This window comes from Protopterus annectens, chromosome 4.part0 (assembly GCF_019279795.1).
Source record: "Protopterus annectens isolate FY-2018-M chromosome 4.part0, PAN1.0, whole genome shotgun sequence".
NCBI lineage: Eukaryota > Metazoa > Chordata > Ceratodontiformes > Protopteridae > Protopterus > Protopterus annectens.
The window spans coordinates 1,057,193,237-1,057,218,234 of NC_056733.1; the positions used below are offsets into that span (position 1 = coordinate 1,057,193,237).

Below are 24,998 nucleotides of genomic sequence, written 5' to 3' on the forward strand. Positions count from 1 at the left end.
GCCTATCCTATATCCATCCTCAAACAGAACCATAAGAGAAGGAATAATCACAGACATCTGGAAACTTTCACACATAATCCCTTTACATAAAAGGTGGTAACTCTGATTATTCCAACTATAGGCCTATAGCCCTCTAATCACCCTTAGCAAAAGTAACGGAAAAATGCATTCACCATCAGCTAATAGACCACTTAACACAACATTCTAATTGCCACCGTGGCTTTAGGCCTTTTCATAGTACCACCACTGCTCTCCTATCTTTCACAGACTCCAACAGAAACCGTAACATCCTCTCATCAGCACTCTATTGATCTGTCAAAAGCTTTTGACATGGTTAACCACCCCCTACTCAAAGACCCTTGAATCCCTTTCTCTAGACCCCTAGGCTATTCTCTTGTTCAAATCCTACCTTAACAATAGACGACAAACAGTTCTCTGGAAAAATTAGATATCTTCCCACCTGCCGATTTCCCTTGGAGTCCCTCAGGGCTCCATTCTAGGACATCTTCTTTTCTCTTTATTCATCAATGACCTCTATCTAGCAATCCCTCAAGCCACCTGCATACAATATGCAGATGATTCTACTCTCATATGTTCTGCCAACTCCACAAATGAACTACATTCTCTAACCCAGAAAGTATTTAGCACAGTAGAGGCTTGGTTCTTAAAACGTTGCCTCCTTTTGAACGCCAAAAAGGCCAAGCTCTTACTCTTTACACCCAACAGTAAGTCCCCCCAGATAGATTTCTCAATCAAATCCAAAAATGGCACCCTTATATCCCCTGACTATACCACCAAACTGCTAGGAGTCACAATTGATAATAACCTTACTTTTGATAACCATATTAATGTTGTTGTCTTTCGGCTTTTCCTGGTTAGGGGTCACCACAGCGGAACTCCGGTCCGCTAATGATTGGCAGATTTTCACGAACGCCGAGGTGCCAGCTCAATGTTCAACCTTCAGCGATGGCATGCCCATTTACGCATGCCTTTCGAACGCCCACCCAACCGCGGGGAGGACATGCAGACTCCACTTAGAAGGCACTCCAGCCGAGAATCAAACAAGAGGACCTCTTGCTGTGAGACAACAATGCTACACCTGCACCACCGCAGCTGTTTGATAACCATATTAACACCATTAAATCAGTTAATAGAAAATTGGGCTCTTTATATAGAATAAAACCCTTTTTAACTCCCAACAGCCAGAACCACAATTGCCCACTCCCATTTAATCTCAACCCTTCTTTATGCTTCACCCATTTACATTAACCTAAAAAAATATTCTTGCCAAACTAGCTAACTCCTATAATAGCCAGATTTGCCACTGGGAATCCATTTAGAACTCACCATTGTCAGAACTTAAAGCAACTAGACTGGCTAGAACTAAAAAATACATTGATACTTTCCCAACTTGCCATTGTTCACAGGTTATTTTACAAACCTAACACTCCTGTACTTTCTAACCTAATTACCTCCTATAGTAATCTCAACTCCTTACTCTCTTCTAGCAAACTCCTGGCTACCATAAACAAGTCTAATAACCTGGCTGGTGATTCCTTGTTCTCAAACACTGCTGGAAAAAAATGGAACCTTCTACCAACTGATCTAACTTTACTAACCTCTCTTCCGCTCTTTAAACAAAGGCTTAAGAAACATCTTAAAACACATTGGCTATGCCCCACTTGTAACTCCGACTAATCTTCTGCTTTCGCCATTGCTACCTCTTCACTGCCTCCTTTCTCCATTCAAAACTCCTTACCCCTCCTGAAGTACCTATAATCACTAGTAAATTAAATGTACTTATTAATTTAATATTGTATGTAATGTACATTACCTCAGATGACAATGTAAAGCGACTATTCCTATCCTGTATATTTATTAGAATCAAGTGTATTTTTTTCTTCTCTTCTCACTCAAGGTGATTTTTTAGTATTTTAACTTCCTTTCTTTGTTTAATTATGCATGAGATATATTGGTGTGTTACTATTGTAGCTTTTCTCCCTGGGCCTCTACTGAAAATGGAAATATATCCAGTTGGACTAGCCCGGTCAACAAATGTAAAATAAATAAATAAAAATAAATAACCTCCCACCCCAGTTTCTTAAACTAGCTGCTGAATCCATAGCCTTCCCCATATCCCTACTAATCAACCGATCTATCCAAGAAGCTACAGTTCCTGACATTTGGAAATCCTTCTTCACCATCCCTCTGCACAAAGGAGGAAATTCTACTGACCCATCCAACTACAGACCCATAGCTATCCTTTCCCAACTATCTATAATACTTGAAAAATGCATCCATACTCAACTATTAAACATTCTCCTACAGGAAAACCTTCTCACTCCCACTCAACATGGATTTCAGCCATAACACAGTACCACTACTGCCCTCTAATCTTTTACCCACAAGGTAGCTGACGCAAGAGATACTCGCATCCTGCCTTTTCCTTGACTTATCCAAAGCCTTTGACACCATCTCCCACCCCATTCTTCTATCTAAACTTGCGACCTTGAACCTCTCCCCTCTCTCACTCCAGTGGTTCACCAGATTCCATCTTGGATCCCCATCTGTTTAACATCTTCACGAATGATCTTCACACATCTTGCAAACTATCCTATCTTATACAATATGCTGATGATTCAACTCTTATAAACATCTCTGATCTCCACACACAAGCTCAAGAAGCCTTTCTATCCACTGAAAAATGGGTATCTGATAATCAACTTATCCTAAACCCAAACTACTAAACTTCTGCTCTTCCTCTCTCGTTCTCTCTCCCAACATAAGTCAGCCTTTCACATCACATCTTCCATCATCATAGAACCTGAACCATACACCAAGCTCCTTGGTACCATCATAGATGAGCACAAATTTAACTTGCATGTGTCTTGCAAAGCATAAAAAAACTCACCAGAAACTAGGTGTCCTGTACTGAAATAAATTCCTTACTCCCAATGCTAGACAATCTGACTCAGGCTCTACTCCTCCCCTCCCTCCTCTACACTGCCCCAAACTTTACCAACTTACAAACCACAACCTTGTCTAAACTCAAACTAAACACTAAGTAGTCAGATTTGCCACCAAATGACATCACAAGTCTCACCACTGTCTTTCACTGAACTCTCTAGAATGGTTAGAACTCCCTCAACAACTCCTACTACTATCTGTTACAAATCTTACACCATATTGTATACAAACCATCCACCTGCCCAGCCATCTCCTCTCAGATATCCTATTATACTGCTACACGTACTCTTCGCACCTCCAACCAGTCACTCAAACTTCTACCACCCTAATAAAACTGCTGGCAAACTACTCTATAAATCCACCATAGCCCAAGCTTGGAACAAACTCCCCTCTCACATCAGATCAATATCCCATCCCAAACACTTCAAAAAGGAACTAAAACTCAACACCAAGACTTGTCCTCGTCATGCCCCTACCTAATCCAATACACTGCCGTATTTCCTCTCCCCCTCTCCTCCGACTTCCATCTACTTAACCTCCATATTTTTCATTTCTTTTTTCTGTATTCTCTGTAACCTCTATCTACTGTACTCTAACTTGTGTACATGTTCTCTGTAACTTATGTAGAATGTTATCTCTGAGTATATGTATAACATTTCTCTATTCTGGGCATGTAACTACTACTGTAATTTAGCCTATTTGAAACTCTGTATGTGCTTGTAATGTAAGTGTCTCTGTTGGAGCTTTTCTCCTCAGGTCTCCACTGAAAATGGGCTACTGGCCCAGTTGGACTAACCAGATTACCAAATCTCAAATAAATAAAAATAAATGTTCACTATACTGACCACTACTGCAATAGCCTTAGCTATAAGGATAGCTTACCATAGACTACATTTAGGAAGGGAAAGGAGCAAAGTCCAGAGCCCCTCCAGAATAGTCCTAGCACTCTTTACAGAGGATTAAGTAGCAGCTTCTAGAAAACTAAAATCAAACCCTTTCCAAAAAGCCATAAATGTAGCTAAGGCCCAAACAGAGTGGACATTGAGCCTGCCTGTAATAGTTTTGTTATAGTGAGTATAACAAAAGATAATAGCCTTCGACAACCATTTGGGAATAGTCAGACACAGGTCACCCTTCCTTACCCTCACAAAAAATGAATTGATCCAAAGATCTGAAATATTTAACTCAGTCAAGATATCAGAGTTTATCTGTGGACATCCAAAGTATGGAGTGCCACTCCCTCTTTCATTTTTAGGTTCAGGAAAGAGGAGAGGGAGCTGGATAGTTTGGCTTAAAGTAAACTCAAATACCACTTTAGATGTAAAAGAATTAGAAATCCTTTCCCTACGAAAAATGAGGTAAGGTTGACTCACCATAAGAGCTTGCAACTCCGATAACCTTCTTGCAGAGATGAGAGCAATCAGAAAAACTGCTTTCCATGTTATCAAGTCAGGCAGATTAGTTGGTTCAAACGGAGCAAGTGTTTCTAACACAAAATTAAGATCCCAAGGAGAGACTTCTGATTTTCTTGGAGCCTTCTTATACAAAACCCATTTCAAGAACATTTTGACAAGACTGCATTGAAAGGTGAGGATCCATGGGCAGACCTGCTGAAATGGCCACTAAATAAATTGACAGGTGAGTGAGAAAGGCCAAAGAATAGTTAACTCAAAAATACTGTAAAACCAGAGGACAACCAGCCCTGAATGGGCACTAGTTATGTTGTTGGCACCAACTAGGAAAAACTTCCATTTGCTAATAAGATTTTCCAGTAGCAAGCTTTCTTGCCTCCATTAGTACTTGCATGTCCTCAGTAAACAGGGTGCCTAAAATAATTAAGACCCCATCATCCAAACAGTCGATTGATGGTGGGGTGTATCAAAAACCCCATGTTCTTGTGAGTAGATCCAGACTTGGGGAAGTCTGTGGTAATTGCTCATTTCCAAAAGGGAAAACTACGACTGCATTGGCAAGAAGGTAGTCACCTCAATGATCTTGGATTATTCTTTCTGAATCTTCAGCTGTACCCTGGATATCAGTGGAAAGGGCAGAAAAGCATACAGGAGCATTCATGCCCAAGAAAAAGAAGAGACATCCATCTTTCAGGGCTCACTGCATGGAGTCCTGGAACAGAATATTGCCAGTTGATTGTTCAGAGAGGAAGCAGAGAGGTCTACTTGAATTACTCAGATGGATAAAATCTTGGAATACCCCTATTCTAGTTTCTATTTGAGGGTCTGCCCTGATCCTGCTCAGCTTGTCTGATGCACAATTTTGCACTGATTCAATGTTAAATGCCTGTAGAGCAAGAATGTGCTATTTAGCTAAATCCCAAGCTAAAATGGATAGTCTACCAAGAGGGTATGACCTGGTTTCCCCCTGCTTGTTGTCTGTAACCACTTGAAGTCCAGAGGACCAAAAGTAGTTTAGAGAGTAGTGTGCCTTGATCAGGGTATGCATCTCCTTGATACTGACGTACTTGCACGTGTCCTTGGTGCCCACACCTTCTGCATTTCTCTCTCACCTGAAACTGCTCCCTAGACAAAGTCTAAAGCAACAGTGTTAACTGTTTTAGAATAGGGAGGGGAGAAGGGGAGATCTGGATCCAAGGATATCGGTCTCCTGGATGTCCGTTTACCCAAATTTTGTTGAGACTTAATTCCTTGGATAACTTGGAAATGAAGGGCTGAAAAATGTAGAGGTTCCTCGGATCAACTTGCCCCCTTTATCACAATTTTTGTACATCTCTGCAGCACAGGGGCTAAACACAAACTCTATCCAAGGGAGAAATTAAAATCTGATTTTAATCTGAGAGGTTCTGAAAATGCCCCCATGCAAACCTCCTCAAAAACAGTACCAGTGGCCATAGCCCAGGAAATAGTATCAGTCATACACATTGCAAGCAATGAGCATTGAACCTGTGCAACAGAAGAAATTAAAGCAGATGATTTTTCCTCACAAACTGAAGATAAAAACATTCCCCATACCTTCACGATTTGTCAGAACATTAACATGAGCGTAATTCAACTTTCTGCAAATCAAAATTGCATGTGTATTACTTTTTTCCCATACCTATCAATATTTTTCCCATCCTGATCAGAAACAGGATTGGAAAGAACCAAGTGCTTAGCAGCAGTGGGATCAAATTAAGCTTACGCGATAGCTGCTGGGCTAGATTTGGGAACAGTGTATAAAACTTTAAAAGACTGAAGAACTTTATACATTCTATCTGCCATTTGGTGTGTAGGTGGCAGACTATCAGAAATAACAGGCAGTAACACACACCTAAAGGAGAAGGAACAGAAGTGGGTGTAGGTTCAGGAAAATCCTTCTGTAACATATTACTTTTCTGAGGGAGTGAGAAACCTCAGTTTTCTTCCACTGAAAACAGACATTCTAGCAATAGTCTCAGAGAAACAGAAACCCCCACAGACAGAATCAGAAACTGAGCTCTCCTTGGAGTCCAAATCAAATATCAGAGGAAAAACCCTGTATCCATCCCTGCATCTTCCCATTCAGATTCATAACCTTGAATCGCTTCAAGGGGAAGCCCTCTTTCTTTACCAGATATAACTTTACAAAAAGCATCTCTAACCCAAATTAAATCCCAACCCAATTCCAGTAAATTACACATATCCAAAGAAAATTGAGGAGTAGATGGCTGCTTTTCAGCTTCTGACAGGAAAAATTATGCCAACCATGTTACTAATGGCAGCACCTGCTTCCCCAAGGATGGGCACAGTTTTCTAATACAACAGGGAAACCTTCCCGGTTTCCTCTTCCAGAACAGACAGGAGTGATCTCCCTTACCAACTGAGGGACAGCCCCAGAGCACAAGGTTAATCCCCCGTCCATTTGTAGCTGTAGGTGCTACACCGGAAGGATCTTGTGCAAACGATGAGTGGTCTGAGGTACAACAAATGGTTAGAACACAATCACCCATTTGAGGCTGAAGCAAACTGCTAACCTGCTGTGGCAGCAAAGGCTATTCAGTTAACGTTTTCTTTTTTTAGCTGAAAGACTGTCTGTGGGACTGGTAGTCTGGTCAATGTTCAACCCAAAAATGATGTCTGCCCTGTGAAAGACATGCAGCAATTGCCAGTAAACACTACCAGCCCACAAAAGTAAATTTTTGATAGAAAAAAACAAAACACTGTAAAATGCTATGCCAGCCCCACCAAAAAAAAAAAAAAATTCTTCACAGGAAAAAAAAATGTGTTACTGCAGAAATTCTTACTTACCCACTTGTCGAGGGTTAAGCCTAGGGAGAGGATGAGGACCACCTCGGGGCAGTCATATGGTGGAGGTCTTGTGAACAGAGTCCTGTGACAGCTCCAGTGCATCAAGCTTTTGTTGGCCCCTCCTCCCTGAGGTGGTCCTCATCCTCTTTTAGGCTTAACCCTAGACAGGGGGTAAGTGTGAATTTCTGAATTTGCTATTCCCCTCCCCAGTCACCACAGGGACCATTCTCACAACCTCGGCTACTGCTTATGATCTGACTTCTGTGTACTACTACTTCTAGAAAGTTAAGAAAATGGAAGCCCCCCCCCCCCCCAAAAAAAGAAACTCCTGTCCAGCAAAGGAAAGCATATTACAGACCAATCCTCGAAAGCCTCAGAGTGTACTCTTTTGCAGTAGTAAAGCTCTGAAGGGCTTCACGGCCAAACTTGTCAGTGAGTTCAGCTTGAGCTGCAGGAGAGTTTGGGCGTGTGGAAAGTGCCCTGAAGCTTAGAAAGTTGGTTGGCTGTTATGTCCTCAGCAGGATATAACCCATATAGCTAAGTCTACTGCAGCAGTGATCACTATGATGAACATCTGTGTATACACATTCTAGTGAATAAACAGTGCAATGTGCAAGTACAGGGGATGTACAATCAAGTAGAGTACAATGTATAATAATATACATTAGTTTCTAAAGTGGGTCACTTCAGTGAATCCTGAGAAAGGGGAAGAGACTTTGAAAGGAGATAGGTTAGCTGATATGGTCTACATTGGGGAGCACATAACAGGCAGAGCAGCGGTAGCATTGTCACCTCACAGCAAGAGCTTCTCTGGTTTGATTCTCCCACTCCTCCGGGTGCTCCAGTTTCCTCCCACATTACAAAGACACACATCTGGAGCGTTTCTCCCTGGGCCTCCGCTGAAAATTGGCTTCATTCCAAGTAGGGCTTTCCTGGTCAACAAATGTTAAATAAAAATAGATGCGGACAATTTCGGTACCATTGGAAATGTGCCTGACAAGCCTATCAGGATACCGCTTGATAGGTTCTCACTCCCAGTGTTTCTCAGGGAGTTTCACTTGCGTTACATCCTTGTCCTTCTCTCCATTGTTTTTGTCTTTAGGTTTCTTGCTAGGACAAGATAGTGAGAGGTTACCTTCCCTCATGGAGAAAGAAGCCCCTTCAAAGCGGACTTCAACCAGTCACAAAGCGCTCTAGCCCCAAATGTGAAACATGCAAAGCAATCCTCAAACCGGTGGAGGAATTTTATGGCCACAAAAACACATTTTTAAAGCTGGAGGCCATGTCAGACATATTGAAGAGTGTTTACACAAATAGAAAAAGGTGTTAAACCAGAAATTTACCACACTATTTTTTTGTTAATATATTTGGGGGTGGGGAACAGAAAAGACAGAACCTTGAAGGAAGGGAACAGTATTGAGTACAAGCTACCCAAAACTACGTAAACTCACCACTTATCTGCCAAAGATCATGTCTATCATTCAAGCAGCAAATGAGAGCCAAGGTATTTTAGTTGATAGATGGGAATTGTGTGTAGAAAAGGAGCATGAGCCTTGGATCCAGAAGTCTAGCGCTTCTGGAGTCTGATCAGTATGGATCCAACAGACCCATCAATTGAGGACGAACAGAAGAGAACATCGGCTGTATTGAGCAATGCACTTGGAAAGATACTCCAATCTTTGTTCCAGCTAAAAAGAAAGGACCTCATAGGTGACTAACTTCTTGGTCAGTCAGCTAAAGCTTTTGTTAAATCCATGAAGTCAGTGCAACAACTCCAGATAAAGGGAGCAAGACGGATCTGTCAAAGGAGATATATAAGCTATCATCTTTGCATACAGACTTGTCATTGTTCATAGGTAGATACTAGGCTATCAGCCCAAGGGCATACGCAAGCCTAGCCAACAAGGTTCCCTGGCTAACGCCACCCAAGAAAGTTATCTTCCTGTGCCACTGTCGAGCAGAGTCACAGAACTGTCTAGGGAATTTTGTATGGCAATTAGCAGAGAGGACTAAAGCTATTGTTTAATGAGTTACTTGCTGTGCCAAGGGGTCAGGGTTCAATTCCTACCACCTTCATTGCCTACTGTGTGAAAGTGAGCAACTCGCATCACAAAACTAAACAATGTTCCCAGGCTGCCCTAGAAAAGGGAGAGAACCATCGAGCTTTCCCAGTGAACAAAGAAAATAAAAATTTGGTTGTTTCATGCTCCAGTTATTCTGCAGAAAACTAGGTCAAATTATTCTCTGTCCTCATGAATTTACAATTAACAGCACCAGTGACCAAGCAGTACATGGATCCAACAAGGAGTAACTGCCACTGTAAATAGCAAAGATCATGCCACCTTTTCACTCAAAATGGTTTCTAGGTACCAACTTTTGGTTAAAGAATACTTAAGTTTTCAGTAAGACGTCATCTAAAAAATGCAAAGCAGCAAATAGGAGAGCTACAATTTCCAGACTGATGGGCATTTCTAGGATTTTGAGGATATTCTAAAGAACAGATGCAAGACTACACTTCCTTCAAAGGCTAAAGACCTGAATGAGAAATTGGCCGCCAAAAATGGCTGACTCAGTAAGGGTGTAGTACAACCATGGGTGAAATGGCTAATCCTAGTTTGGGCTTCAGGAACCAGCAGATGGACCCTCTAGGATGGGAAAAACCAACAGCAGATCAGTGCTCTGCTTCCTGAAAGAACAGTGAAAGATTATGTGCAATGGTTAATCAGTTACCAGTAGAATATCTGGCAGAGTTGCCACCCTTTAAGTGTGCCAAAGTGAGACATGAAGGTGAGGTCAATATGACACTGGCCACACCTTCTAACATGATGTCTACAGGAGTGGTGAAGGAGATGCTGTTATGGGTACAATGTCTGGCTGGAGTGGCTTGCTGGCATGGCTTGCTGGTTGGTGGGAGTAGCTAGATGGACGGATGAATGGCTGGCTCGGCTGTTATGAAGAAAAAAAATCTTGGTCTTTTTCTTTAGCAGCTGTAGAAGCGCAAAAAAAAAAAAAAAAACGGTCTACAGCCCCGATCTTTGCAGGGCTCTTCCTGCCCCAATCTCCACCCCCTTCTTGAATTGCAACCAATTGTTGCACAATTTAAAACTCCCAGACCTAACAGGGAATAGCTCTGCCTGCAGGTCCAGGTTGGTGACTTAACTGAATTGCCATGGAAAAGCTGGAAGTAATTGCGGGTTTTCCAAGGTGATTCAGTGTGATCGAAAAGTGGGACTTTGAGTCCCACTGTTTTACACAGCGGGCAATGGGATGAGGCAGCTCAACCCATGAGAGTCCCGCTGATAACAGGATGGGTGACAACCAGAATGTCTGGAATGGTTGCTGCCCTCAGAGTTGTAATTCTGCTTTTGGGATTTGCAAGTGTCACTAAACATTATTTCATTTTTATTTGAAAAGTAAGGCAATTCCTAAAAGCTTACTGAATGCTACGTGGACCTACATCACACCTAGCTTAATGATGACATGAAATCAGGGCTGCAGGAGTTTCCTACAGATCGTCACATGGGAAACAAAACAATGAAGTCAGAGAACAGGCACTCAAATGCTTACTACTTGATGAAACAAGGCTGTATTCATTAAGTATTACCCAAGTTGCCATTCTATTCATTTAGGTTTGTTGCTGGTGCCAATAACCACGAGTGATTACAATAAAGAAAAACGCATTTCGCATTTGTCCTTACAAACAAGAGGCCCTCTTAAAATGGCTATACAGATGTGAAAAGGTGGCAGCAGAGGAAAAAACATTTCCCTTTTACAAACTACATGTCCTCAAAGTGAGAAATTGGTATGTCAATGTGAAATAGTTTAAGCAAAGTAAAGACTTAATTCATGTTTCCATGAATTAAAGATTTTCTGTCTTGGCTTCCACCCTCAACTTCATGACACAGGAGAATTCCCATCACAACTGCACCTCCAAATGGATGTCTGCATCAGTTGAGACAAAGCTGTATTTTGGCAGTCCTACTTCCACATAGTTTATGTGCAAAAAAAGATTACAACAGCCACCAGTGAGCTTTGCAAAATGGTAGAGAGAGAGTAAATACTGCAGTCAATTTTGTCAACATGCACACAGCCTCTAAGCCTTGGAATTGGGTAAAGCATAATAGAAATTCTTGCATGTAAACATGAAGGCTGAGATCTGTTCTAGATCAACTGCAACAAGGAAAGGTCAATTACTGCCCCTCCCCCCAAAAAAGTTGTGTGGTCTATTAAAGGAGAGCATGATGGGGGGGGGGGGGGGGGGCAAGCATAAAAAATCTGCCAATTCAGTGACCAGAGAGGGCAATGGCAACATGAGCATCTTTTTGAAAGGAAAATAGATAACCGTGAAATTCTTTGGAACTAGCCCCTAAAGAAACCCAGTCTTAAGCTCTACTCCAGTCAACTGGCAAAAACTATCAAGGAAAGTAACCCCCCCCCCCATTTCCAGATAAGGACCATTAGAAATGAAGGGACCTCAACTTGTGGCAAGACAGTCCCGCATAATTCTCTGGCATCAACTTTTTTCATATTATACGCATTTTTATATGGGCATTCTCTCATCTGTTAAGTCTGCACACCACTGTCAAACCTACATTATTCTTTTAGGATAATACCAAATGGGTATTTCAGTCTTGCTTACACCAAGATATAGCAATATCATTCAGTAAAAAAAATATCTAGTTATTACACTTGTTACTATAGCAGTTTAACCTACATCAAAGTTTACCCTGCATATCACTAGAGTATGAAGTGACGACTTCCAAATAACATAATAGGCAAAGAAGGTGTGTGGAAATGGGTCTATATCATGCAATCAAAAGGTGATATACCCAAGTGCTATAACAGACTCTCATAAAGCAAACGGTAGGAAAGCCAAAACACCTAAACAACCATAATTCATCTTATCGCATCACCATGGTTGGACAACACGAACTGAATTACATTTCCTTATCGCAAATGATTAGGAAATTAATTCCATAGGTGTTGGCCAACCATGGTCAGTAGATATGATGAATTTCGTTGTTTAGGTGTTTCGGCTTTTCTAGCATTCGCTTTGTGTGTGTCGATGTTATAGCACTAGCATATATCACGTTTCGATTGTGTGATATAAACCCGTGTAAATCAGTCACTGAACCTTACCTCTCAAACTCTGCAGTGACCTCACCCAATTTCCTTAACGCAATGCTGCATTCTTCCTTCATTTCATTGGTGGTTCTACTGTGCAGTTCATTAATCCTTTCCAACTCTGCATTTTTCCTGTTTAGAAAGAAAAGCAAGTCATTGACAAAGACATTAAAAGCATATGTCCAATTCAATCTAAATTTAATCCCTGAAAAATCCAGATGCAAGCTTTTAAATGTTATACCCCACTCAACTCGTTTTGTGCAAGTTTCCTGCATTTTTGAAGCTGTTAAATGACATCTCCAGTCCCAGAAGGCATGCTAAATGTCCACTTTCTCTATAAAAAAAAAACAGATCTATTTTTCATATTCAGTCCAACTGCTATTTGACAATCTGCCATCTCTTCTACGAAGCACATCCTCAGCCACTTCTACCAAAATGGGTTTACAGTATCCAAGTGGCAGAGAGAGATAAAGCCTTAATTATGGTCCAGCTGACCCAGGGTTGATTAGCAGCACAAAAATGCCAAGGAGCCAACAATAGTTTTAAGAAATGTAATTTAATATACGATTCAGAGCTTTCGCCCCACTGGAGACTTCATCAGAATGACACTCAAAGCACAAACCACTACTTTTATGCAAAGATAGTTCAACTATTTGTTTTCCTGAAGTTAGCGAATTATTAAATTAGAGAATTGCTCAAATGTACACACAACCAAGTTAAAATAAAGTGTCTTAGAATATTCCATATACTAAAACCCCACAATCTGTAGTTTAAAGGATGCTATAAATTAATATTAAAAATGTACTGAAACAATACAAGTAAATGTTACAGGTGTGTAATATGTTACAGAATGTTTTGTCTCACTGTTGCAGTCATCACATTTGGGTTATCTGCCTTCAGGTAGCCCTCAGCTGGCCTGAATATCAGAGACTTCGGATTCCTGCATCAGATGCAGTCTCTTCTTCCATAACGTCAGGGGTATAAAACATGCAGCCGTCATTACATCAGTCTTTCTTGCCGTGCGGTGCCCGAAGAAGCAGTTCGCAACCGCCGGTCGGCTGACTCCTGAAATTTTCATTTTTGAGTTTCAGACCCGAAGTCTTCAAAAAAGATAAGAAACCCCGTTGCGGATCCTTTTTCTTGCTCCAACCGATGTTGGCAAAAGTTAACTGTCTTACTTGTGGAAAGCAAATACATCAAAGATATTCATTTGTACTGCATCCCCTGTTTAGGCCCAGACCACGATGTCCCTCGCTGTCGGTTTTGTGCCTTGTTCAACCCCCGAACTATTCGTCGGGCTATCTTTGCAGAAAATAATTTTGTACTCTGTCTCAGTACTCCGAAATGGCTTCGTTAAGCCATCAGACTACCGATCTTCCGAAGAAACGTAAGGATAAAGAGACAGACAGACCGCTTGGGTCCAAAACTGCCGACGTTTCTGTTAAGCTAGTCGCCAGTCCGCAGGTACTCAGTATGGCGCTTTCGCAGCCCGATACTTCAGATTCACAGGCCTCTACTGAGACCCATTCGGAGTCCGTTGTGCCGCGAGATGCTTCTTCAACTATGGAACGTGTGGATGTCTCTACCTTGGATGGGTCTGAAGCCGCTGTGCAGGCACTGGCTTCTGAGGGTGTATTCAGGCCTACTGACTTGCATTTTAAACCAATGCCATCATCTTCATCCAGGCCTAAAACTCACACCACGCATAGAAAACAGACGTGCTCAGGCCAATATGCCTAAAAAACAAATGCTTAGAATGGCTGAAGACCTTATTACCTTAATTAGGGAAAGTCAGCCTTCCCCCTCAGAGACCTAGAACTGATTTTCCTTCTGATTCTTATCAGGAATCTGATATTTCTGTTCCCTCTGATTACCAGGATATTATTCCCTCTGCTTCCCCTCCAGAAGATTGTTCTTTTGGTGAAACCTTGCACACTCTTAGGGAGCATTTCCACTGGGAAAGCCAGAATTTCTCTGACTCTAAAGAGGCTTAGGGAATTCTTACTCCTTCCTCAACACAGGCCTTTAGCTATCCCTCCTGTTCTGGACATAGTCGATGATGCTTTCTTGGAATCTAGCCTTTCCCCAGACACTTTACCTCCAGATCGCAGGAAAACCTGACTGGTATTACGGAGAACCCGACTCTCAAGTTCCTCTTCAAGAATGCTACTGCGGATCCGACCACCATTTCTCAAAGACCAAAAGGCATTAAGGCTACTGCTGCCAAAAATTCTACCCCTTCTGATAGAGATTCTAGAGCCTTAGACAGATGGGGCAAGAAGGTATACACTTCTGCTACTTTGGCCATTAGGGCTTTAAATTGCCAATTTCATATGTTCAAGTATCAGCAGCATATTCTGGGACTACTTAAACAGAAAATGATGTTTATTCCTGACTGTGCTGAACACAATTACAGGATTTAATGCATTCTGCATAACAAGTTGGTAAACATACTTTGCAATGTGGTTTTGATGCTTTAGAAGCATCTTGCAGGGCTGCTGTCACTGGGTCTGTACTTAGAAGGCATGCTTGACTTAAAAAGCAAAACTTGCCAGATCATGTTAAAGCTAAATTACTGGATGCTCCCTTAAACCAAGACCACCTTTTTGGCAACAAAGCAGAAGTAGTCCTCAAAAGGATGGAGGAAAAAGCTAAATCTATGCAAACAAAGATTTCCTACAAGTACAGCCTCCCAGGTTTAGTAGGCATTGGCCTAAGAATTGGTCCTTTCCAGTCTCTTCCAGGCCTCCTCAGTCCAAACCCAGGAACAGCAGACCACCAAGGTTACAGTCTCAGGCTGCGAATAGGCCTAAGCAGTGGGGGGCTCCCACTTCCAAAGCGGGGAATAAGCCAACCCCTACGGAAAAATGGCACAATGACTTAACCTTAACCCTTCCAAGCCCTGCTCAACTACCTGCTCCCTTAGGAGGAAAGCGCACCCTGCATGCAAAAAACTGGGAACTCATTACCCAGGACAAATGGGTTTTGAACAAAGTTTCCCTAGTATACAGATTCCACTTCCACACACTACCAACCCCAAATGTTTGGACCAGACCTACCCCCAAAATCAGTGGGCGGAGGCCCAAAAGCAAGTTCGCTCTCCAAGTATCAGGGCTACTCAACCTCTCCCAACAGAACAAAGGGGGCAAGGTTTTATTCAAGACTTTTCCTGGTACCGAGAAGACAGCTCCTGGCGTCCTATCCTGGACCCCTCTATTCTAAACACTTATCTGGTAATCCCAAAATTCAAAATGCTAACATTTCAACAGCTTCTTCCTATGCTAGGCAAAGATGCCTGGTTGGCAACCTTAGAATTAAAGGAAGCTTACCTGCACATTCCAGTAAGGGAATCTTGCAGGAAATACCTACGCTTCAGGGCAGGCTCCATGCACATCAGTTATCTACACTTCCCTTTGGCTTATCTACTGTGCCCAGGGTATTCACAAAGTGTCTAGTTCCAGCCATTGCATTTTGCAGGCAGAAAAATATTAAAATATACCCATACTTGGATGATTGTCTGATTCAGACAGAAAGCCAGGACTAGCTATTGCAACATCTGGCATTCATAAAGAAACTTCTACAATCACAGGGGTACACCATAGACGAAAAGAAATATCACCTAGTACCCTGCCAACAGATTGTATTCCTGGGAGCAAGCTTGAACACAACTTCCCAGATGGCATTCTTCAATCCAGAGAAACAAGTTTGACAACCTACTTCAAACTATTGGCCACAAAACCCCAGCTATCTGCAAGGAAAACACTGCAAGCCCTGGGGTTCATGGCCTCTTGCATTCTAATAATTCCATATGCAAGACTGCATATGAGGAAACTAAAATGGTATCTAAAAAGCCTATGGTGTGTCAACATTCTCAGGACCTGGAATCAATGGTTCCTATCATTCCTTGTATAAAGACAGAGGTCCTTTGGTAGGCAGAGGCCTGCTACCACAAAACAAGGGGCTTCCTTTCACTCTACCTCCTGCCACCCAAACCCTGACAACAGATGCATCAGACTACGCTTGGGGGGCTCATTTGGCAGGGCAGTGCATTCAAAGCAAATGGAACCAGAGACCGATGTACCTGCATAATCAAAAAAAATGTTAGCTGTACAGAATTCCCTGACAGCTTTCAAAGATCGCATTCTTCCAGGGCAACTATTGGTAAAGAGACAACACCACAGTTATGTGGTACATAAAACAAGCAGGGGGGAACCCACTCATACCCTCTCTGCAGACTAGCCATGGCTCTGTGGAATACAGCCTTGAGCTACCAAGTGCACCAACAAGCTCAATTCCTGCCAGGCAAGCTATATTCACTGGCAGACTACTTAAGCAGAAATCTCATGGACCCACACAAATGGAAACTAGAACCAAAAATATTCAACCTCTTGAGGAACAAATGGGGGACTCCAGTGGTAGACCGGTTTGCCTCCCCTCAGAAAGTACAGTTGTGTACACTTACCATAAATGTAGATGTTAGAGTGTATTCACTTGTTGCAGTCATTACATTTGGGTAATCTGCTGGCAGGTTGACCTCAGTCGGCCTGAATATCAAAGTCTTGGGTCCTGCGTTGGTTGCTGTCTCCTCTTCCATGATGTCATGTCATCAGGGGTACAAAACACGCAGCAGATGCCATTTTATTCAATTTTTCTTGCCCCAGATGTCAGGTGCCCCCCAAATGGGGAGCAAAAAAAAAAAAAAAAAAAAAAAAAAAAAAAATATATATATATATATATATATATATATATAAACAGGAACATATAAGTAAACGCATTTTTAGCAACAAACTTTACCTTCATCTAAAAGCAAATACACCACAAAGGCTTTATAATATAGTGAAGGAAAGAGAAGTTCTAGAAAAAAGGGGGATGGTGGGTGGTTAACCCGAACTGCAACAGTGAATACACTAACATCTACATTTATGGTAAGTGTACACAACTGTACTATGTTCTTCGTGTTTCTCTGTTGCAGTCATTACATTTGGGTAGAATCCCAAAACTACGGATGGGAGGATGGAGCTAAATAGCATTAGGAGCAGCTATAAGGCCCTGCAGAACTGCAGTGGCAAAGCCTGCCCTGGACTTAGAGAAGAGAGGCAAATGATAATAGGTTCATAGGTTCGTACTAGGCTATCTGCCCTAAGGCATTTATAAGCCTAGCCAGAGTGTATGTGGCTTACACCACCCCTTAGGATGAGAATACTACGCCATTTTAGGGTTTAGTTTACTATGCCTCAGTAGTGTAGTGACACAGAGAGATGAAGGGGTAAACCTAACGATCTCGATCCATCATTCGTTCTTGATTTTGAATAGAGTCAGTGAGGGGGTGATTTCAACATGGACTGGGATTCTGTTCAGGAGTGTAGTAGGGTCCTGAATCTATGAATCTGTCCCTCCAGCTCCAGCAAAATGTTGGAGTTTTGGCTTTTTGAGGTTTGTGGTTTGATGTGGCTCCTGATTGATTGATTTGGATTTTCTGAGGTGGAGCATGTTTTTTCAGGCTTGAACGACCTCCACCTTGTCACTGAGCATGATCCACCTCTGAGTAAATAGAGCTGGAGTTTTTCAGAGTCAGCTTTTTATATGTTTAAGACCCTTTATCCTCTTGACTTTCCTACTTAGTGGTGTCTTGGTTGCAGGTGGGGGTGTTGCAACTAGTATGGGGTCGGTACTCTATCATTGGTCATTGGCATTGTAGAAGATCATTAGCCTGGCACAATGACCTTGGGGGCACAATGAGGAACTCATGATAGATAGTGAAACAATTCATGATAGATTGGGCAATATAAAAAGGTTTTGTCTAACCAGAGGTCGTGTGAGTGGTGTCAACCTTGAGGTCCCTGATTACCTTACTCCCCTTTCTTTACTATTACCGTAATTGTGTCTTAATGGATTACTGTATATGTGTGAGGGTACATTGTTTTTTGGCCCCAAAGGGTATGACTATTGGCGTTTGGCGTTCAGCTTAAGGCTGGCTCTCTGGCACCATTTTTATCCAGGCCTCTCTGGCCTCTGTGAGATAGCATTGTCAGTCATCGTATCAATTATGGCAGCCAGTCTGCTGTCTTCTGCCTGTCAAATAAAATCCTGTCCCTCCAAGGTTTGCCCCAGGAAAAACCGAAAATAAATGGTGTGGGCCACCCTGGCTTTGTGAGCCTGGACCAGCTACTGACAGCTGGACTTGACCCATAGCTCCATTCCCTCTTTGTGGGTTCTGTCTGTCCCATCTCCAGTATGCTTTAGTGTGGTGTGCTGTATGGGTTTTACATTGGTTGTGGTGACTGGTGTGTCTATGATGTTTGCAAGGTATGCTGTGTGTCAAAGGCTTTTGTCAGCAATAGGCAATGTGAACTGTTTACCCTGTCTCCAAATCTTAAAAGGCAGGATCTGAAAAAAGACCAAGTTCAAAGGCAGGATCTGCCCTTGAGGGAAACCAATGTGGGTAGTGGGAAATGTCTGTGTGTCCCACCCATAGTTTTGTTGAGAGTTCCATAATGATCCTCCATAGCTTTGCAGACAGGCTCAGAAAGCTTATGCCAGGTCCATTACCACCGTAGAAGCACCCGTGGGACCGAAATTAGGACCTGGTGGCCAATGCGCCACTCTTTGCTACATATCTACAGTAAGGCTAAGATTGGTATGTAGCCTTATGTGTGGGTTTAGTTCCTCTTGAGTTCATCTCACTGTTCACAGCTTCCACCATCTGGTCCTATTGATGCTGTCAGAGATTTTAGGAGGCTCCTGGGCGGCTGGATGAAGAGATGTTTTATCTGGCTTTACACTCTGCTTTGATAGTTTTTTCTCTTTTTTTTTGTTTCCTTTTGGGAGGCACTGAAGGAACCTTATTTTTGGGATGTTGGCAAGCATCAGTGGGTTGATCATTTAGGAAATGTATTTTGGACCAACTTGGAGCATATCTGGGAGTTTCCACCCAGGTTTCTAACATAGCCTTGATGGCCTTGTGATTGTCTTTTAGCTTTTTTTCTCTCAAAGATGGCCTTGGATGATTTTAAGTGTCGTACTGATCATGTAGTGGCCTCTAGAGGCGCCTTCCCTTTTAGGGATTTTTTCTCTGGACTGTTGTAGCTTCCTTTTCCTGTTGTAAAAAGTGTTTATGGCTGGGGTCCACCAGACCCGGGATTCTGCCTTTGGGGAATGGGTCTTGGTTTTAGGATGGATGAGCAATTCCATGCATTTCTTAAGGTTTATATAAGTTGCATTTTTAAAGGATTCAGCAGTGTGGGTTGTGGTTCACTGGCCCAGAGGGTTGAAGTTCCAGTGAGGCCAGTCTTTAGAGAAGTGTGAAGTTTGCTTTTGAGAAGTCGGTCACTGTGGTCTCTTTTCCAGAGGGATGGGCTTGGGGTCTGATATGTTGTGAGATTGTGAGATTATTTGTGGTCTGATCTTTGTCTCCTTGATATGATTCGTGACTAGCATGTCCCATTTTGTTGTGTTGTTGGTGATGAATTGTTCGAGTGTATTGGAGTGTTCTTGTGTTAATGAGTTTATGATCCAAGTTGGCATTTGAGTTCTGTCTCCAGAACATGAATTTAGGCTAGGAGTTATGTTCGAGTAGTTTAAGAAGTCTAAGTTTCACTGGTTAGAGAAGTTGTGTGGGGTGTATTTGGAGAGACCAATGGTGTCTCCAGTGTCAGTTTTGAGGCTGTGTGTCTTTCCTGAGGTGGGATTAGTGCCGATGTCAAATGCGTTGCAGTTGACCTTGAGGTGCCTCCGGTGCTTTATCTAGTGATAGTCTGCTCCATCTGTGGGCGTTGCCACTAACCTGGGCTCTAATGGTTGAGCATGATATCCTGTAATACTCCCCTCCTTTTGTGTTTAGGTCTGAGGTTTGGGGCGGAGGCATCTCCAGATGCTCCGAGGTTCCTTGAACACAGGTGCTCAGTCTTTCCTTGAAGATCTTTTCTGAGTCACCATGGACATCGATGTTCTCCACTTGTGTTTTTTTCCACTCGTGAGGTTCAGACCTTTAGACTTCAGGCATTGCCTTATGGGGGGTGCCAATTTCCTCCGCAAGAGTCTAGCCCATATCCGATGTCATCCTGGCCTTGCTAAAAAGGCACTATGGGCTGGCAAGACACAGTGCCAAAGCCCGACAGAGCCCAGGGTGACGATTGACTTGTATAGTAAGCCTGTCAATAGCGTGGCAACTCAAAGACAGACATTCAAACATCATGACATTGGCATCAAGATGCTGCACAAGTAAGGGTCATTTTCATTTTTGTACAATCCATTTTGTTGCATTGCTGTGGAGGCTCCTCCATGGGTCAGTCTCATCTGCTCAGGGCACCGAGCGCACAGTGACTGGAGACACCGTGTAAGAGCTGGTCTATGTCTTTGAGGGTAGTGCGGCTGGTGCGTCTCAGGCTCATTGTTACCGGCATGAGTACAATAGCTGTGTGCTATTTGCGGACGCTGTGTGTTTGACTATGTGGTCTGCTTGTACAAGTGTGTCTGTGACCTGTTCCTTGCACAGCCTAAGGGTGTTCCTTGTTGTACTGAGTCTGTCTGCCTATGTGACTCAGTGTTACTCTGGATTTGGTGGTTATGTGTTGAGTGTGTCTGGTCTTTTTGGGGTTTTGGTTTGTTTTTGCAGTTTATGTGTTGTAACTTTTTGTTGCATTGGTGTTGGTGGTTTTTGGTGGTTGCTTGTTTGTCTGTTTTTTGGTACATTTTTAATCAGCACCAATTAGTTCTCCTTGTGTGTTTATGTTGTTGGTTTCATGTGTCTGGTTTCTATGTTGTGATAGGCAGATGAGACTGGGTTTTGTCTCTACCTGATAGTTTTGTATCTCCTCCTGACTGGAGAGACCAGTTTGTATGAGAGGGGAGGGCCTCAGTTGCATTATGTCCCCCATCTCATTGTAAAGTAGGAGAGGGATTGGTTCGAGACCCAGGAGTACATGACATAAATTGTAACAAGACCCTGTCACCAATGCTCAAAAGATGAACAGGAGAGCTGTGAACCAACGGAATAAACAATGAAGTGATAGTGAAAAAAAGAGTGAATGAGGAAACTGTCAATGGGAGATGGCTACTATGTGTACTTTTTGGTGAATGGTGAGGCTGGATTTTCTTTGGTTTAGAGTGCTTCTATGAAAAATGCAAGAGTAGACAGCAGAGAGCCAGAAATTCAGAACAAGTATAGGCTGTTTAGAGCAGAGAATTAGAGACAGTTCAATAGGGGAAAAAGAGAAAGCAGAGAAAAGCAAGATTTTAAAAAGTGACAACCTTGTGAAAACTAGTTGGTAGATCAATAGCAGAAACAAGCACAAGGGCGCGGGAGCATAAAAGCGGTAAAAAGTTCAAGGCCCCAAGCAGTGGTATAACACAAACTAGGAACAGTCCCAAACAACCAATTACAGCCCCAAACGTGCTGAGGTCACTTCCCCAGCCCCAGGTACAGCTGCTCAGGATCCCCCTAAACCAGCACCACAGCAAGGTACTGAGCAATTATCCAACTAGATTAATTTTTTGTAGAGGAACACACCACAGCACCTTAGTGTTTTTTTTAAATGGCTTGTTAAAACAGACATACAAGCAAAATTTTTGTTTTGTTTTTTAAAATGTTAGAAAGCAAAAGAATTAGTAAGGGCAGTGATAACATTAGTTACAAAGGCTAGCACACTTTAAGCCTCCCCAAAAAAACAGACTTTAAAAACAAACAAAGTAAGCAAACTAAGCTTTAAATTCAGGCTTTGTAAAAGTATGAACAGAGCTCCAAGTAGCAGCTTCTAGAATGTCTTTGGTTGGAACTCCTCTGAGGAAAAGCTGCTGAGGTAGAGGCAGCCCCGGTGGAATGCGACCTGATTTCCCTTGGGCACTGGTTTACCATGATGCAAGTAGCAGAAACAAATGCAGTGGCTTATCCAATTAGAAATAGTCTGCTTTGAAATAGCTTTCCCCTCTGATCCTGCAGCAAATGCCACCAGTAGTTGCTCAGACTTTCTTGGAGATTTGGTCCTGTTTAAGTAGAATCTTGGTTGTCTGTGTACGTCCAGTGAATGCAGAATCCGCTCCCCCTTGTTCTGCAGATTTGGGTAAAATGCGGGCAGGTGAATAGTTTGGTTAAGAGCCACACTGGATACCACCTTAGGCATAAAGGAAGGGTTGGTCCTGAGGGACACCCTTGTCCGGGTAAAATGCAATAAAAGGCTCCACAGCCAAGAAGGCCTGTAGTTCTGAAACCCTTCTTGCTGAAGTGATTGCCAAAAAAAAAGCTGTTTTCCAAGATAAAAAAACTTTATATCTGCTGTAGCTGCTGGTTCAAAAGGAGGCAGGGTGAGTTTTTCCAGCACAAAATTGAAGCCCCATGCAGGAGTTGGTGATCTTCTGGGAGGCCTTAAATTTTTGGCCCCTCTAAGATACTGTTTTAGCAGAGGATGAGAAAAGATGGGAGGATCCATGTTGTAATGAGCCAAGATGGCAGAGGCATGGATTTTTATTGAAGAAAAAGATAGGCCCTTGTCAAGCATCTCAGTCAAGTATTGTAAAATCTGAGGAATATTTGCTTTTGCTGTGTCCATTCCTTGTGCTTGGTTCCAAGCACAGAATCTCTTCCATTTATCAGCACAAGATTTTCTAGTACTAGGCCTTCTGGCTTCCAAAATGACATCCATCACAGATTTACTGAGAGGAGGTGTTTGAATAATTACATGATCAGCCATGCTGCCAGGTACAGAGTTTGGGGCTGTGTGCGCAGAATTTGATTGTTCTGCTGAGACAGTAGAGGAGGTATTTGAGGCAAATACCAAGGGGGGAGTGGAGACATATGCCTTAGAATTGAGTACCAGTGCTGGCGAGGCCAGTCCGGAGCACTTAGGATCATTTTTGGTTTTTCCTGTCTGACCTTTAGTAAGACCTTCAGGAGAAGAAACTGGAGGAAAGGCGTAGACCGATAGGCTTTTCCAACTGAAGGATAGGGCATCCACGTTCCATGCTTGTCTGTGATAAGTCCTTGTGCAAAATTTGCCCAGTAGATAATTTTGGGGAGAGGCAAATAGATCTATGTCTGGGCTCCCCCATTTCTGTGTTACCATGCTGAAGACTGTGGGGATCCAGTTTCCACTCTTGAGGGTCCATAAGATTTCTGCTTAGGTCATCTGCCAGAGTATTTTGTTTTCCTGGCAGGAATTGAGCTTGAAGATGTACTTGGTAAGTCAAGGCTGTGTCCCACAATGCCATGGCTAGTCTGCAAAGGGGGTAGGAATGTAACCCCCCCTGCTTGTTTATGTACCACATAACCATGGTGTTGTCCGTCTTTATCAGTAGTCGTCCTGGATGAAGTAAGTCCTTGAAGGCTGTCAGGGCATTCTGAACAGCTAGCATCTCTTTCTGGTTGATATGCAGATGCATTTGTTTTGGGTTCCATATGCCCTGAATGCATCTCCCCGCCAGGTGGGCTTCCCAAGTATAGTCTGATGCATCTGTAGTTAGGGTTTGGGTGGCAGGAAGTAGAGTGAAAGATCGTCCTTTGTTTTGGTGACGTCTCGGCCCACCAAAGAAACTCCTGTTGTAGGCAGGGAATGAGAGGAATCATTGTTTCCAGACTGTGATGATGTTGACTCCATAAACTTTTTAAATACCATTGAAGTTTCCTCATAAGCAGTCTTGCATATGGAATTAGTAGAATGCAGGATGCCATGAACCCCAAATCCTGCAGAATTTGTCTTGCAGATAACTGGGTTTTTGTTGCCACCTGTTTGAAGTATATAGTTAGTTGTCTTTGGCGTAAGGTAAGGCATCTGGGCAGTTGTATTCAAGCTTGCACCCAGGAACGTAATTTGAGAGGGTACCAGTTGTGATTTCTTTTCGTTTATTATGTACCCTAGGCATGTTAGAAGCCTTTTTACAAACGCCAGATGTTGAAGAAGAATGTCCTTGTTTTATGCTTGAATGAGAGTCTCGTCCAAGGATAGATTTGTATGCTTCTTTGTCTGCAAAATGCAATTACTGGTCCCAAGCGCTTTGTAAAGACCCTGGGCGCAGTAGATAAGCCAAAGAGCAGTGCAGAGAATTGGTAATGCATAAAACCTGCCTTGAAGCGGAGGTATCTTCTGCACGATTCCCTTATTGGGATATGCAGGTATGCCTCAAGTCTAGAGTCACTAACCAAGCGTTTTTGCTCAGCATGGGCAGTAGTTGTAAAGTCAGCATTTTGAATTTTGGAATGTCTAAGAACGTGTTCAAAACTGATAAGTCCATTATTGGACGCCAGGCATGGTCTTTTCTGGGTACCAGGAACAGGCTTGAATAAAAACCTTGTCCTTTTTCCTGTTCTGGTACTGGTTGAATAGCCCCCATATCCATGAGGGACGTAACTTGTTTGAGCCTCTGCCCATTGATTTTGTGGCAGATGTGGTCAATCGTTTGGAACTGGCAAAGTATGGAAATTAAATCTGTACCCCTGGAATACTATGTTTAATACCCACTTGTCCTGGGTAATTAACTGCCAATTTTGAGCATGAAGTGCTAATTTTCCCCCCAAGGGGGCTGCCAAAAGATTCGTGCTTGGTGATGGTAGGGGGAAGTCAGTGAGACTGCTTACTGTAGAGGTGTGCTTTGTTTCCTCCAGATTTGGAGGTAGAGGCACCCCATTGCTTTGACCTGTAAGAACCCTGTGTTTGGTATTTTGAGCGGCTGGATTTG

At 42.7% G+C, this 24,998-nt stretch overlaps 1 protein-coding gene across 1 annotated transcript in view; it reads right to left on the reverse strand.

Annotated features, from left to right (window-relative positions):
• Positions 1-24,998, reverse strand: part of HMMR (hyaluronan mediated motility receptor) — a gene marked incomplete in the record, with an annotated part of 1,493,987 nt that overhangs the window by 536,663 nt on the left and 932,326 nt on the right. Inside the window, 1 exon segment of the mRNA XM_044068985.1 lies at positions 12,348-12,464. Within this exon segment, the coding sequence (XP_043924920.1) occupies positions 12,348-12,464 (117 nt within the window).